The sequence below is a fragment of the Vanacampus margaritifer genome, chromosome 17 (assembly GCF_051991255.1).
Source record: "Vanacampus margaritifer isolate UIUO_Vmar chromosome 17, RoL_Vmar_1.0, whole genome shotgun sequence".
NCBI lineage: Eukaryota > Metazoa > Chordata > Actinopteri > Syngnathiformes > Syngnathidae > Vanacampus > Vanacampus margaritifer.
Window position 1 is genome coordinate 12,821,314 of NC_135448.1, and position 14,227 is coordinate 12,835,540.

The 14,227-nt window shown below is 40.5% G+C and overlaps 3 protein-coding genes across 6 annotated transcripts; 2 read left to right on the top strand and 1 right to left on the bottom strand.

Annotated features, from left to right (window-relative positions):
* Nucleotides 1-48: 48 nt before the first annotated feature.
* cap2 (cyclase associated actin cytoskeleton regulatory protein 2) lies at nucleotides 49-9,619 on the top strand. 2 transcript variants are annotated; one of them, XM_077548475.1, is made up of 14 exons: nucleotides 49-107; nucleotides 1,046-1,154; nucleotides 2,545-2,664; nucleotides 2,868-2,968; nucleotides 3,423-3,500; nucleotides 5,586-5,729; nucleotides 5,944-6,029; nucleotides 6,748-6,853; nucleotides 7,857-8,025; nucleotides 8,093-8,253; nucleotides 8,325-8,448; nucleotides 8,605-8,687; nucleotides 8,799-8,939; nucleotides 9,022-9,619. In XM_077548475.1, the coding sequence occupies exons 3-14, from the start codon at nucleotides 2,559-2,561 to the stop codon at nucleotides 9,103-9,105; spliced, it is 1,383 nt and encodes a 460-aa protein (XP_077404601.1). In that variant the 5' UTR covers nucleotides 49-107; nucleotides 1,046-1,154; nucleotides 2,545-2,558; the 3' UTR covers nucleotides 9,106-9,619. The 2 variants fall into 2 exon arrangements, with proteins under 2 accessions (XP_077404601.1, XP_077404602.1); XM_077548476.1 differs by having other exon boundaries at nucleotides 89-338.
* On the bottom strand, nucleotides 9,435-13,720 carry aunip (aurora kinase A and ninein interacting protein). 2 transcript variants are annotated; one of them, XM_077548478.1, is made up of 4 exons: nucleotides 11,076-13,720; nucleotides 10,821-10,905; nucleotides 10,525-10,625; nucleotides 9,435-10,443 (listed from the first exon to the last, which is right to left on the bottom strand). In XM_077548478.1, the coding sequence occupies exons 3-4, from the start codon at nucleotides 10,615-10,617 to the stop codon at nucleotides 9,628-9,630; spliced, it is 909 nt and encodes a 302-aa protein (XP_077404604.1). In that variant the 5' UTR covers nucleotides 10,618-10,625; nucleotides 10,821-10,905; nucleotides 11,076-13,720; the 3' UTR covers nucleotides 9,435-9,627. The 2 variants fall into 2 exon arrangements, with proteins under 2 accessions (XP_077404604.1, XP_077404603.1); XM_077548477.1 differs by having other exon boundaries at nucleotides 10,821-13,720.
* vps28 (VPS28 subunit of ESCRT-I) lies at nucleotides 11,063-14,143 on the top strand. 2 transcript variants are annotated; one of them, XM_077548479.1, is made up of 10 exons: nucleotides 11,063-11,136; nucleotides 11,561-11,623; nucleotides 11,728-11,759; nucleotides 11,830-11,867; nucleotides 11,939-12,028; nucleotides 12,102-12,207; nucleotides 12,436-12,537; nucleotides 12,775-12,828; nucleotides 13,460-13,551; nucleotides 13,623-14,143. In XM_077548479.1, exons 2-10 carry the CDS (start codon nucleotides 11,584-11,586, stop codon nucleotides 13,741-13,743), a joined length of 675 nt encoding a protein of 224 aa, XP_077404605.1. In that variant the 5' UTR covers nucleotides 11,063-11,136; nucleotides 11,561-11,583; the 3' UTR covers nucleotides 13,744-14,143. The 2 variants fall into 2 exon arrangements, with proteins under 2 accessions (XP_077404605.1, XP_077404606.1); XM_077548480.1 differs by lacking the exon at nucleotides 11,063-11,136 and adding an exon at nucleotides 11,165-11,236.
* The last annotated feature ends 84 nt before the right edge of the window (nucleotides 14,144-14,227 follow it).

The window sequence follows — 14,227 nt, forward strand, 5'->3', positions numbered from 1 at the left end:
AAACATTTCCTTTGACTTTTTCTTATTATTATTTTCCCACGTGCCCCATTTGTTCCGCCATTTTGAAGAAGACCGGATGCTATTTTGGAGAAGGACTGTATTCTCAGGTTAGCGTCGTTATCTTCACGCATGGCGACGCGCTGATGAGGACACGCGAAGACAACTATCAATGATGCAGCGCTAATCAATAAGTCATGCTATTCACCGTGTTAAGGGAGAACAAGATGGGAGTGTTTCTGTCGTGTGACATCATCCCAGAGAGGGATATCTATATCTATCTATCTACTCCTGCTAGCAAGCTAGCTAGCTAGCTAGCTATACATGTATCTATTAGTTATGTAAGTAAATTAGGGTAACATGTATATCTTAATGCGTATACACATTATTTTTGGAACCTATCTATTTTTTTTTATTTAAATATGAAAATTGTATTCATTTTTCCATGGCAATTAATATTGTAAAATATTCTTACCCAGTCCCTGTCTCGGCAGTTAGCTACCTAGCTAGCTAGCTAATTTTATGTCAATTTATCTATAGCTAACTATCATCTATGTTAAATCTTATCATGCGTTTACCCCCAATGTTCTTTCATGTTGAATGTTGCTGACGTAGATTATTATGTCATGTTACTCGGAAATATGTTATCTTTGTATATATATTTTTTTAGCTATCTATCTAGAGTCCTATCAATGCACAGTCAGTTTTAAACAAATATGAGCTATTTGTCTTTTTACAGTTTTCATGTATTGAGTTTTCCTAATCGGCTATAGTGTGTTACACAGTTAAAACAAACTTTTTTTTTAAACTTAAGTCATTGGAAATACACACACGGGACATAACATTGCTAATGTTAAGTGAATCCCATGTATCTAATTATTAGCTAGATGAGATTCACTTATAAAACAATGGCTATTTATTTAACAATACAACATTAAGAATGATTATTGATTAGAGACTGTTCCCAGTTCCTTGTGCTTGTGTGCCTCGCTCCCTGTTGGTTATTTTTAGCATGTGTGTGTGTGTGCGTGTGTGTGTGTTCTGAAAGGTTCTGCTCGGCTGAACTAGGACATCCCAGACGGACGGGAAGGCAGGCAAGCAAGCAGGCAGCACTTTTGGCGTGTTCAAGAACAAGAACAAGAACAGCACAGGAGGAGGTACAGTACACGTTCTTGTAAAAAAAAAAAAAAAAGTTGCATTGGAGTGTGTGTGCTATATTATGTGTGTGGGCGTGCACTTTGAAAACAGACGGACAGACTTTTTCCAGTATCATACCATGACCTCTTTTATTCCCCCACCCCAGTGCTGGCTACGAGCTAAATGTTTAGTTGCACTTTGAGGAGTTGAAATGTTTTTTTTTCTTCTTTAAAACGTGAATGTGAATTTCGTGGTTTGTTAAAAAAAGAAGACTATTTTTCTTTTATTTCATAGTTTACTTTTTATTGTTTTTTAGAATGATTGCTTCTTAGTTTAATTTATAAATGAATTTCTTTATTGTAAATATTTTATTTAATAAGAATTATTTTGTTTATAAAGTATTTTCTTGTGTGTTTTTAATTAACTGCTCATTTTCTAGTATTTATTATAATTTATTTTCCAGTATTTAATTTACGTATTTTGATAAATGAATTTCCTCATTACTGTTCATTTATTTTACTTTATGTAAATCAATTGCCTTATTTTTTTGTCATTTAAAAAAATATATATTTTCCTTTCTTACTGTAATTTTATTTTACCTACATAATCTTAGTTTTAATTAAATATTTTACTTATCTATTTATGTTTTTCCAAATCACTTTAAAAAAATGCTTTATTGTATATATTTTTTTATTATTATTTGTTAAATATTACCTGCTTTATTTAGCCTATTTTATATCCTTTGGTTTTCATAAATGCTTGAGTGTGACTTATGTTTCAAACCTTTCTATAAATAACGGATGTATTGATCACTCACCTCATCATTGATCAGGTGTACCTAATATTGTGGCCTCCGCACACGGCGGCCTTTTTGAATAAGCTAAACATCCAGCGAGCTGAATTTAGCCTCGCAAAAGATTAAATAGCAGAGCCGCACGTGTTCTAACTCAGCTGTCGCTTGGCGTCCGCTGTGATGCACCTGTCTACTTCCTGCCTACTGGTTGCTATGGAAACAACAGGCAGACTCACTAACAGCCCTTTAAGCAGCAACAGTTGTTGTTGTTGAAGTTGGCATGTGGCACCCTGAGGTAAGGCCTCAGTGACTTGGCGTTGAGGCGTTCGCCCGCTCCGGCATTGCTGCCTCATTAGCACACACTTTTATTCTTGACGTGAATGCAAACGTTGACGCTGATTCATGGCCGGCAGATTAGCATGCGCTTGCTAGCTCGCAGTCGCTTGGTGAAACCACTGAAATATTAGCTTTGCGGTTTTACTTGTCGCTACATTTAGCAAATAGATGACAATCAGGGACAAATTACAGATGTTATTTAGCAATACTTAAAAAACGTTAGAGGATGTTTGTTTTTTTAGTTACCATTTTTTGATTGACTTGATTCATTTCAACTTCAGGTACCCGTCCGGTCATGGAGGCTTTGACGGAGCGTCTGGAGCGAGCCGTGACTCGACTGGAGCAGCTGACATCGTCAACAAGTCTGCCAAACGGCGACTGCATCAACAGCATCAATGGCGGTAAGGCAAATGTGCTACAAGGGCTCCCTCTAGTGGTGCGCCAAAGAATCACTTAGTACAGTTTAGTTGTATTCAACGTTTTCATACAATAACTTTGCAAATAATCTTGATTTTCATCTTTTGTGTAGGTACAATTGTAGCTCAGGTTAACATGCCAAATGTTTGAACTGATACAAAATGTTGTTCTTTGTGTTCGCAACCAGCTGCGACCGGGTGTGTGGACGCCTTCGACATTCTTCTGAAAGGTCCGCTAACGGACTACGTGAACGTCAGCAGGACCATCGGGAGCGACGTGGAGAAGCACGTAAGTCCGCAGCGTCATCAAGAATCATGACGTAGCAGTCGGCATGTATTATTCCACTCTGCTGTTCAGCATTACTGTAAAAACGTGTCAAGTGTTCCAAATGATTTGTCAAAATTACCATGAAATTCAATTCAATTAGAAATGAAAGAAATAAATAACAGTCCTTTAAAAACTACTTTAGGGTTTACACAATTTACAGCCTTTATGTCTCCACCATGTCCTTGGACCGACGCAAATTGGACCACTTCACGGTGGGCAAAAAAATAACGTGTTTGTGTGTGTCTGTGTCCCATCACTGATTGGAGGGAGTGCAGAGTGACTCACTTTAGGCTCGCGTGGCTCCTTTTAAGGACAAAGCCTCTCTGGTGTTTCCCTTGGGAGACCTCTTCCCACACACACACTTTTAATTCCAAGTATTAGAGTGAATCAATCACGTTTTTTTTCCCCCGCACAGGCAGAGATGGTCAATGACGCCCTGCTGATGCAAAGGAGCTTCCTCAAAATGGCGGCCAAGCACCAGGAACCCGCGCAGGTACGACGCCGAGCTGTACCTATTATTATGGCTCAAGTAACATGTCTCATGTTATGAATGTGCTGACTTTTCATTGGTTAGTGGTGCTGGCAAAGCATCATGGGAAATGTAGTTCAGACTACTGATTTATTATTTACAAGCTATTCAAGGCCGTAGGATAGCAAGATTTGATAACTATTTTCATATATAAACGCACAAATCACACATGTACTAGATACATACTAGACACACACGCATACTCACTCACTCACTCACTCACTCACTCACACACGCACACACGAGCTCCGACCTCTCCAAAGGAGCAGCAGCCCTCAGACTTTTTATGGGCATGTTCTATATTTGAGGCCAGTGTGTGTGTGTGCGCGCGTGTGAGACCGTTCACTCCTCTGTCACCACACAGTGTCTTAAAGGCAAGCTTGGATGAGTTTGGTGAGAATGAAAATGCAAAAAGCATCTAATTAGGGACCGATTGTAGCAAGAAGTGGAAGAGATAGGTGTCCCAATACTTTTGTTTAAGTCAAGCAGAGGCATCACATAATCAACAACATTTAAAAAAAAAAAAGTTAGTTTCCCCCAGCATCATGAAATTTGGTAGATGCCTGAAAGAGCACAAGAAGTCTGCCATTTTGGTTTGAAGCGGACATTTTGGGTTTAATTAGCCATTTCCTTCAATGATTGTTTTTTTTTTGTCCAATTGCTACGATACAGGAAGTATAGATATTTGACAGACGGACAATTAGGGCTGGATTGGCACCAAAAAATCTGCCCTGACATTTTGACCAGTCCGACTTTTGCCTAACATGTAGTTCTGACACTGATGTTAATTGATGATGTTTCAGTTAGCTATCTATATTCGAAAGATATTAACAGACTGGTCCCTCTAAATTGTGGGGTAAAATGTAGGAAAATGATCATTAAAAATCAGTCCATCGGCCCCAAAATGAGGGGCATCTGCCCTTGTATACTAGATGGCCAATCCAGCCGTGTGGACGATGCTGTATTTTGTAGAATTTGAGATTTTGTCATTGCATGTAGGCACAAAATGGTGGCAAAATTTGATAATCATTTGAAGAATTTTGGGGGGAAAACTACATCAGTTTCAACAATCAACATGAAAAAAGGTGGACACGAAAAGTCTTGAGGACTGCAATCAGCTATTTTGGTTTGAAGCGGCCATTTTGGGCAAATTCCCAAATTTTATGTGACTTTTAGGATTTAGTAGGATTCATAAAACATTCAAACAATAGTTGATTTAAAAAAAAAAAAGGAGGATTACAAACGCTGATGATATCTTACAAAGCAGATTAGTTTATCTCATAACGGTGAACTGCGATAGCTCTCTGGCCAGTGCCTGCTCGGCTAGATCGGGACTATACACAAAGTCTCCGGGCAGGGCTTCACCTCTCAATTTGCACGCGTGTGAAAGGTAAAATGTAAACAGTGAGACGTGAGGTATGCCTTACAAGGCCACAGGGATCTCCTCGTGAGCTCCGGAATGTTGCAGGAAGGGAGTGATGACGAGCAAGAGGAGGAAGGACAAAATGGCGTGGCCGGGATCAGATGGAAATTTTGCTGTTGTTAAAAAGTGCAACTTCATTCTACACTAATTGTACATTTAATGTAATATTTCTGTGGAATAATGTTACTTTTTTTCCCAGCTGTTTGATTGTAAATGGGAAGGACTTGGCATAAAGGTGCTTAGTTAATATGAAGGGAAATATGTAATAGGGTGAGACAAGGGCAAAGCTAGAATTCAATCAAATTCGGTGCAGATCTGGATATTTTCCCCACTGTTTTTAAGGCTGCAAGATTTTTGAAAAATGTCCTTAATTTTCTAGAAATGATTTCCAAATATTTAAATTAAAGTTGTGTTTGGGGCGGAGCTCTGCGGTCCACCAGTAACTGCGTGACATCATCTCATGGCAAGTCCTCGTGAGAGCGTTTGCAGCTCCGTGCTACGAATACAATCATGTCACACGTGCTAAACATAGCATTAATAACACCCTGATACATTTTTGCGCATGTTGGATTTAAAGCAGAAAATGACATACGGCGTCCTGAACACAATCTGTCTGGTGTTCGTAGACGGAGCTCCACGACCTGCTGAAGCCCATTTCGGACCACATCCAGAAGATCCAGAACTTCCGGGAGCGCAACCGCGGCAGCCAGCTCTTTAATCACCTGTCGGCCGTCAGCGAAAGCATCCCCGCCCTCGGCTGGGTGGCTGTGGTACGACTATGGTTTGAAGGAAAAAACTATATTTTGTGGTCGACTATAATGTGATGAAAGTCGAATCAATTCATCGATGACGCCGCTGCAGCAAAATGTAAAACGGGAAATAGCCGAAGCTAGCAAGGCTAATCGCATCAAGGTTCAATTACTAGTGCATGTGCATGCGTTGGCGGTTATGTTATCTGTTTACATCAAGGTCTCCATTCTCTAGAACCAAAAGCCGGGTCCTTACGTGAAGGAGATGAACGACGCAGCCACCTTCTACACCAATAGAGTGCTCAAAGACTACAAGGAAACGTAAAGGCACTTTGATTTGATCTTACAAGTCAGGCACACGACCACCAGGCACACATTTTAGTCATAAAATCTTTACATTTGACACAATTTGAATTTTTCTGTTAAACACTGCATCATAAAGCAAATTGTTACTCCTGCAGGTTTATTAGCATTTTTTTGAATCAATGTTATTAATTTTGATATTGTATAAAATATAATAAAAATAACATTTTATTTTATATTTTTCCAAATTAATGTTTTAATATATGTATTATTTTTATTTCATAAAATAAAATGCGCCTTTAGAATAAAATGTTAGGCAAAATACTTTTTAAAAAAGTGATTTAAAAATGTATAAATTAAATGTAATTCAATCAATTCCACACCACTCTAACTATTTTTTAAGATTTAATTAATTGCATAAATGCCTAAAATCAAATTTTCATACTTTCAATGTTGAATAAAAATAATGTAGTACTAAAAGTTATCATTTATTCTAATATTTACAATTAGCAATTTTCAACATTGTCTATATAGTTTTGTATTTTATACATTTTTCTCTACTCAAATAGAATTCTAAATATTTTCTGTATTAATATTTTGTAGGATATGATTAAAAAATAACATATGTATGGTATAGTGTCACACTATTAGATTTATTTTATTTGATCAACTTCATGTTGCATTTAAATGTATTTTATCCAATTTAAATGACATGAATTTCGTCTGTTTGTGTCAGCGACAGACGTCACGTGGACTGGGTGCGCTCGTACCTGTCCATCTGGACCGAGATGCAGTCGTTCATCAAGCTCCACCACACTACCGGGCTGCTCTGGAGCAAGACGGTCAGTCTGCAACATTAGCATTAGCATTAGCATTAGCATCCAGGCTAATTGTAAACTTTTCCCCATGATGGAGCAATGCATTCATTAAAAAAAAACATATTTTAGAAACATTGTGAAATGCTCAATTAAAAAGTGTCCTTTAAAAAGCTAAAGCGGAACTAACACGGGACAACTGGGATGAAACGTATGTGCTGATCATGGTGCTCGCGTGTGTGTCAGCTGTTATGCTGAAATGTGTATGAAAGGATGTAGTTTACAAGTCGACAGGTGGTCCTCAGAGGGGGAATGAGGATTTTTGACAAAGGGGCCCGTATGCCGGCGGTAACCTAAACTGCAGGGCCGCCAAATAACGCTCAAAGCGCTCACCAAGCCTTTGTCCAGCTGTCCTCATCCCCGAGGACACTTCTACGCACTTTTTTTGGAGTTCATTGGAAATAGGATCCAGTTTTGGTCCAATTCAGTTCTGATGGGGACTCAGACAAACAATATCAATACAATTGCGATGTTCGCGATCCAGTTGTTCCATAGATGCACTTTGTACAGTTCAGAACTCTTTTGCTCTGTCTACATTTTATTTTGCGAGTAATTCCACCATTGACCACTAGATGGTGGCACACTATGTTGTTGACAGTGTAAAGATCAGTTTGTTTTGAAGATTATTGAATGTCAATCCTCTTCAACCCTGCTTTTTATGCCTACAGAAGGTTTGTTAGTCTTGAAAAAAAATAGATTTTTTTAAAGTATAAACACAGAGGCATCATTACAATCATTTTGGTTTTATCCATTGCTCTTTTCAATATATGTGTTTGTATTATTTCAAAAGTGTGTAAAGACCTTTAAAAAAATAAGTGCTGTAAATGCTGTAAATAGAGTTATAAATTTGACTTATTGCTGGGGTGGCATAAAAATATGAACACAAAATAAAATATAAAATAAAATGTCTTGTGCAACACTCCCCCCTGATGGGTAACTTTATATTACACTAATCATTCCTCTGCTGCAGGGTCCCCTTTCCCCGGCCCCCCTCTTCGAAAACCCCAGCGCTCCCTGCCCCCCACCTCCGCCTCCACCCCCTCCGCCCGCACCCCCAGCCGAAGACCCTCAGCCCGCCGGATCCACCTCGCACTCCGCGCTATTCGCCCAGCTCAACCAAGGCTTGGACATCACTAAAGGTGGGCTCCCCTGTGGTGGTCCACAAAGTCACTTTCTGGTCTTCACTCTCCTAAATCCATCTCGTAGGTCTGAAGCACGTCTCGGACCACCAGAAGAGCCACAAGAACGCGCAACAGCACTCCCAGGAAGCATCGAGTGGGAAGGCCGGGTCCAAAAAGACGTCCCCACCGGCGGCCCCTCAGAAGAAACCCCCATTGCTGGAGCTAGAGGGGAAAAAATGGAGGGTGGTAGGTGGAACCAGGAGTTATTTTCGACCAATCACAGGGGGTTTTACTAAAAGGAGGTGTGGTCCACGCAGGAGAACTTTGAGCACAAACACGACCTGACCATCGAGGACACGGAGCTGCGGCAGGTGGTCTACGTGTTCGCCTGCAATGACGTCACCCTGCACATCAAGGGGAAGTTGAACTCCATCATCATAGGTAACACAATCCTCGAAAATTCACTGAAGTGATCTACGGTGGCTCCCTCTAGTGGCACACTAAAGAATCGCTGCTTGAATACAGTTCAGTCATGTTTAATGTCGATGTTTAATAAATTAGCATTTCATCTGTAAGAACTGACTCGCGCGTGTTTAGATAACTGCAAGAAGCTTGGTTTGGTGTTCGACAACGTGGTCGGAATCGTGGAGATCATCAACTCCAAGGCTGTTCAGTTACAGGTGAGAGTCCAGTCAGGGTTTCAAAGAAGGCCTCAAACCAGGATTAGAGTTTCAAGACTAGCATAAGTGTAGGTGCCAAGTCATTGTTTATTGTGGTGTATCGCTTGCCAGGTGTTGGGAACAGTGCCCACCATCTCCATCAACAAAACGGAAGGATGTCAGCTGTACCTCAGTCGCCAGTCGTTAAGCTGCCACATCGTCAGCGCCAAAAGCTCAGAGATGAACATCCTCGTACCGCAAGATGACGACTACGTGAGTGTCTGTGAACGTCAGCGTGTGTGCATCCAGACAGGAAGTGAGTCAGCCATTTTGCTCGATCATTTTTGTTTTCCAGAAAGAACTGCCGGTTCCCGAGCAGTTCAAGACCGTCTGGGACGGATCCAAACTGGTGACAGAACCCAGCGAGATGGCAGCTTGATTGATGGTTAGCATAGCAAATGCTAACAGTTAGCCTATTGGATGTTTTTTCCCTCTCTTATATTTTAATCAAATATATAACCAGGGATGTGATTTTTCCGCTAATTCCCGGAATTCCGCTTTTTTTATACCCCCCCCCCCCCAAAAAAAAATCTTTTTTTTTTTTTTTTTTAGTAGTTCATTGTGTATGCACATGACTCCGACAGATAACATCTTCTGCTATAACAAAGACATTTGTGGTATGCTCTAATATGAGTTACTTTTCATTTGGTCATGATATAATTATTTGTTCATGCTCCCCCCCCCCATATAAGGACAAGAATAGGTTGCTGTTCTCCAATGTATCTGTTTATGAGGTCAGTAGTTTACATATACAGTATAACAACTTATATGAATGTCAGCTGTCACTTGATTGCGTTAAAGCACCTGTTACATGGAGTTAGTGTAAGAAAAGAAAAGCTTTAATGTACATGAAAGTAAAAATGTCTTTTTACAAATAAAATGTGTCTGCTGTTCCCCTGTGTCAATGTTTAATCACCATATTTCCCTGAGAGTCTTGCGTGAAGAGCGCGTCGAGGTCAGATAAAGTTTTTGTGGGTTTCATCGCGGCAGTGGCGACAACGTTGTTGCGGTTTTTGAGGGGACTCCTCCAAGCTCGGTGTGCCATCACCCGAAAGCCGTCAGAGTCCTGTGTGAACATCAGGCTGTCCTCGTCCTCACGCTTTCTCGCTCGCTTCTTTGGAGGAGAAAACGACTCGGCTAAGAGGCTGTTTTCTTTTTCGCCATTATGAGGAGAGTGAGCAAGTTGAAGCGGTTTCTGAGTGGAGGTTTTGCCTTCAGCCTCCAACCGAAAGGCCTCTTCGCTTATATCAAAGTCTATTGAGATTTGATTTAATGGAACAGGGGATCTTTGACTACTGCTTATCTGGTCTGGGTTGTCCTCTTGGACTCCACAATGGACTTTACGTTCCGTTTCGTCTGGTTGTTTTTCTCTGACTTTTTGGTGGATGTTGTGTTGCATCTCATCAAGTTGCCTTTCTCCGTAGATGTTCTCTTCAATCTCATCTGGTTCCTCTTCTTGGATTCCGCAGTGAATGTTCAGCTCTTCATCCTGATCCTGAACGTCATCACGCATCTCACCGTCCGTCTCACGTCTGCGTTTTCCGTCCGATGCCACAACTGACTTATTTCGAGGTGAAAAGTAGCTGGATATAGAACTCTGTTTGGTCCTTGGCATCTCCGTCTTGGTCTGCGTGAAGTTGAACACCACGGCCAAGCTGTAACCGGGACCTTTGGCCAGAGGGTTGAGCATCTTGGAGATGGGACGGACTGATTTTTTCTGCAACAAATTATTTATTTATTTTAATTGGTGAAAAGGTGCTTAAGAATGTCTACCATCTTGTTCGTTATCGCCAATAACCTGCTTAGCTTTTCCTTTGAGCTCCACGGTGTCCAACCACACACCACATTCTTCGGGTGCAGAGTTCGACTGAACCCCTTTAGATGTCTTCATCGTGGAAGCTTAAGGAAAAACAAAACAAATACATTATTATTTTATTTCTGTGTCACGCCACACGAGCTGTTGTTAGGCTTGACTACGTCTACTACAACGAACGCGAAACAGGTACGCGTCAATTCTAAACGCTCGGAATGAATTTTGAACCTGACAGTTTAAGCGACTTGATAAACATAATTGTTTAAACTCTTTATATTTACCTTTTTCCTGTTCACGTCGCCTTTTTTATTTGGTCTTCCTTGTTTGAGTCTGGCGCCTCGACGACAAGCTGCCTCTGACGTTTGACTGTCAAAAAATGTATAGGCTCATATGCGTGAAACGGCTTGGGAACAACACTGACCTGTAATATTGTTGGATTTAAGTGCTATAAAATTTTTAAGACTAATTTTAACCGTCCTATAGTATGATTTTAAAGAAAAGAATCGTCCATTTTCTATCAGGCGCGCTGGACGCACCTTCGCAGGTCCTGGCAGGAGGGAGTGTTTACACTGATGTTATAGCAGCTTCACGGAAAAGGTAAGCGTCTTGCTTTTTTTTACATTTTCGTTTATAAATCCGGTTAGAAATCTAACTTTGATCATTTCAAGACACACGGAGCGACCTTCCGACGTATAACGTAACGTTAACACGGTCAAAAAGTTACCTTTTAACTACATATGTCAAGTCCTGGCAATTTTAAAGGCCGGTGCTACCAATTAGCACTGAAAGCTAACTTCCAGCTAGCTTTTTACTGTAACAAAACAAGGGCGACAAGCTACTTGTTTGTCGACATTCTTCAAATGGGGGATTTTATCCGTTGTTGTTTCAGTTGAAAGTTTTTGAAAGTAATATGAGGCTTATTATTGTTTCGAGCTAGTGAAATCTGTCGTGGCAATTTGTTATTAATAATAATAATGATAATTTACCCACTGAACAGTGACACAAATTCTTCTTTTCTTAGATTAAATTTATACATCAAGAATCATGTTCCATGGCATACCGGTTACAGGGGGCATGGGAGGAGGTAAAGTTCATTTTTATTAAAATACCTTCTTCTTTTTGCAATTAAATGCAAATGTGGTTTCTCTTGTAAGACACATCTAAAGTTGTGGCATTGTCTTCTTCCAGGAGCTCCACCCAATAAACCTGAGCTGTACGAGGTAAAAGTTGAGCAAATTCACAGTTTCTCTTAATTATTGTGACCTAATTTGTTTATTTTTATCATTCCAGGAAGTGAAATTGTACAAAAATGCAAGAGAAAGAGAAAAGTAAGTGTCACAACGCACGCGAAGCTTCCTGTTGTTTTAATGGATCGTAATGAATGTGCTTCTTTGTGAAGGTACGACAACATGGCAGAATTGTTTGCTGTGGTCAAGACCTTGCAGGCCCTGGAGAAAGCCTACATCAAAGACTGCGTCACACCCAATGAGTGAGTTGGGAGTAAGTATTTTTTTAAAGTATCCAGTTTTCTGTTTGTGTTCATGCAGAGTTTTCGTTTGTAGGTACACCGGCTCGTGTTCTAGACTCCTGGTACAGTACAAGGCGGCGTTCAAACAGGTGCAGGGCTCCGACGTGGGCTCCATCGACGACTTTTGCCGCAAGTACAGAGTAAGTTTTTTCTTAAAAAAAATAATAAAGATACAATCAGTGCAACTGGGAACAGATTATGTCACGTTTACTTTATATTTATTTTGTCTGGGTGACAATGCTGGAGAGAAAAAAGTCAATTGTGTTCCACTTTGGGGTCTCGCTGTATGTCATCAGCCAATTTTTGTTGTTGTTGAGAGCTAATGCTAATGAGGTACTTAGAGTGATCCCTTTTCTGCCCTCTTCTAGCTGGACTGTCCGCTGGCCATGGAAAGGATCAAGGAGGATCGGCCAATCACCATCAAGGACGACAAGGGCAACTTGAACCGCTGCATCGCCGACATAGTTTCTGTATGTTCCCACTTCAATCAGCTCGGATGGGACACTCATGACGGGATATTTCAAAATGAAATGATGGAGTGTTCATGTGATCAGGTTGAACGTTTAGTGGCTCAAGTGGATTAATTTATTCCTCTGGCCAATCATTGGAAATTGCACTAAATCTCAGCTAATGATGCATAAAGGCGAGGTCTTTCTTTCTTCCAGGTACTACTTACTCACTCGTTTGTTTTTTCCACTTGTTTTTAGCTGTTCATCACTGTGATGGACAAGCTGAGGCTGGAGATCAGAGCCATGGACGAGGTAGGTGTTTTTTCGTTAACATTGACGCGCACAAGTCTGCAGATCAACCACACATCAGAAACGACCAGAACGCTAATGATCGCTAAAGAAGCCAACACACAAGATAAGATCGACTTTGATACCGTGCAGGGATAAAAATGTCAATCTGAGGGAGGCATTTATTTATTTAACATGGACTTGCATACAACATTGCAGCGAGATTGCTTGTCGGGAGTCTACCAGAACACTAATTGTTGTTAAAGAAGCCTTCACCTTAACACCTCCCTCACATAGAAGTTCAGTTACCTCTATGCTATATTAAAAAAAAATCCTATTAATATCGTCCAAGGAACACACAACATTGTGAAGTGTCTACATTTCGGAATCCGATGCCGTTTCTACCTAACATAAGATTATCCTTAATACCATACAGGGTACTGGGCTTCTATTGAAGGGAGGTGTTTCATTTATATAACATGAGCGCACACAACATTATGAAGTGCATTTCAGAGTCTAACAAAAAGCTAATAGTCGCTAAAGATATCGTCTCCGTATACCGTAATATCTCTAATACAATGTCAAGTGAAGTTATTTTTGTGCCTCAGTAGGTGCTGACTTTTTGAATGTTTAACTGGACTTCTGTTTGGATTAGATCCAACCGGATCTGCGCGAGTTGATGGAGACCATGAACCGAATGAGCAACATGCCTCCCGATTCGGAGGCCAAGGACAAAGTTAGCCGCTGGTCAGTCCCTGGCAAGTCCATTTGGCAAAGCACGTGCCCGCCATTTTTAACGACGTCTCGTATGTCATCAGGTTGAGCACCCTGAGCAGCATGTCGGCCTCGGATGAGTTGGACGACAGCCAAGTGCGCCAGATGCTCTTCGACCTGGAGTCGGCCTACAACGCCTTCAACCGCTTCCTGCACTCCTCCTGAGCCAATCGCGTTTGTCTGATTTGGTCACATGACCTTTGTGTCCTTATTGATGGTTCGGTACCAACGTCTTTTTTTTCACTTTCTTTCTTTTTTTGTCTATCCCCCCCCCTACACTATTATTGTGTCAGCAGAATGACAGGGAAATCACAATATATTATAAATAATTGGGTTTTATATCCTATTAAAACCTGAAAGAATTAGATTGTTAATTAATGTACAGTAGTTTGTTCGAGTTCTCGCAGTGTCTTCTTTTAACCAATCAATCCCCCCTTGACCTGATTTAGGGACTACAGTAAATATTTATTGACGTATCATTGTATATACAAATGTTTGGATAATGACATCTAAAACCATACACACTTGTATTTTTACCAAATAAAAGTTGCAATAAACCTCAAAATCTGATTTTTTTTGTGTGGTGGGATTTCATAATCTGGTAGTCTTTATATATAAGTAACGAAAAAAGTAACAAATAAATGATTAC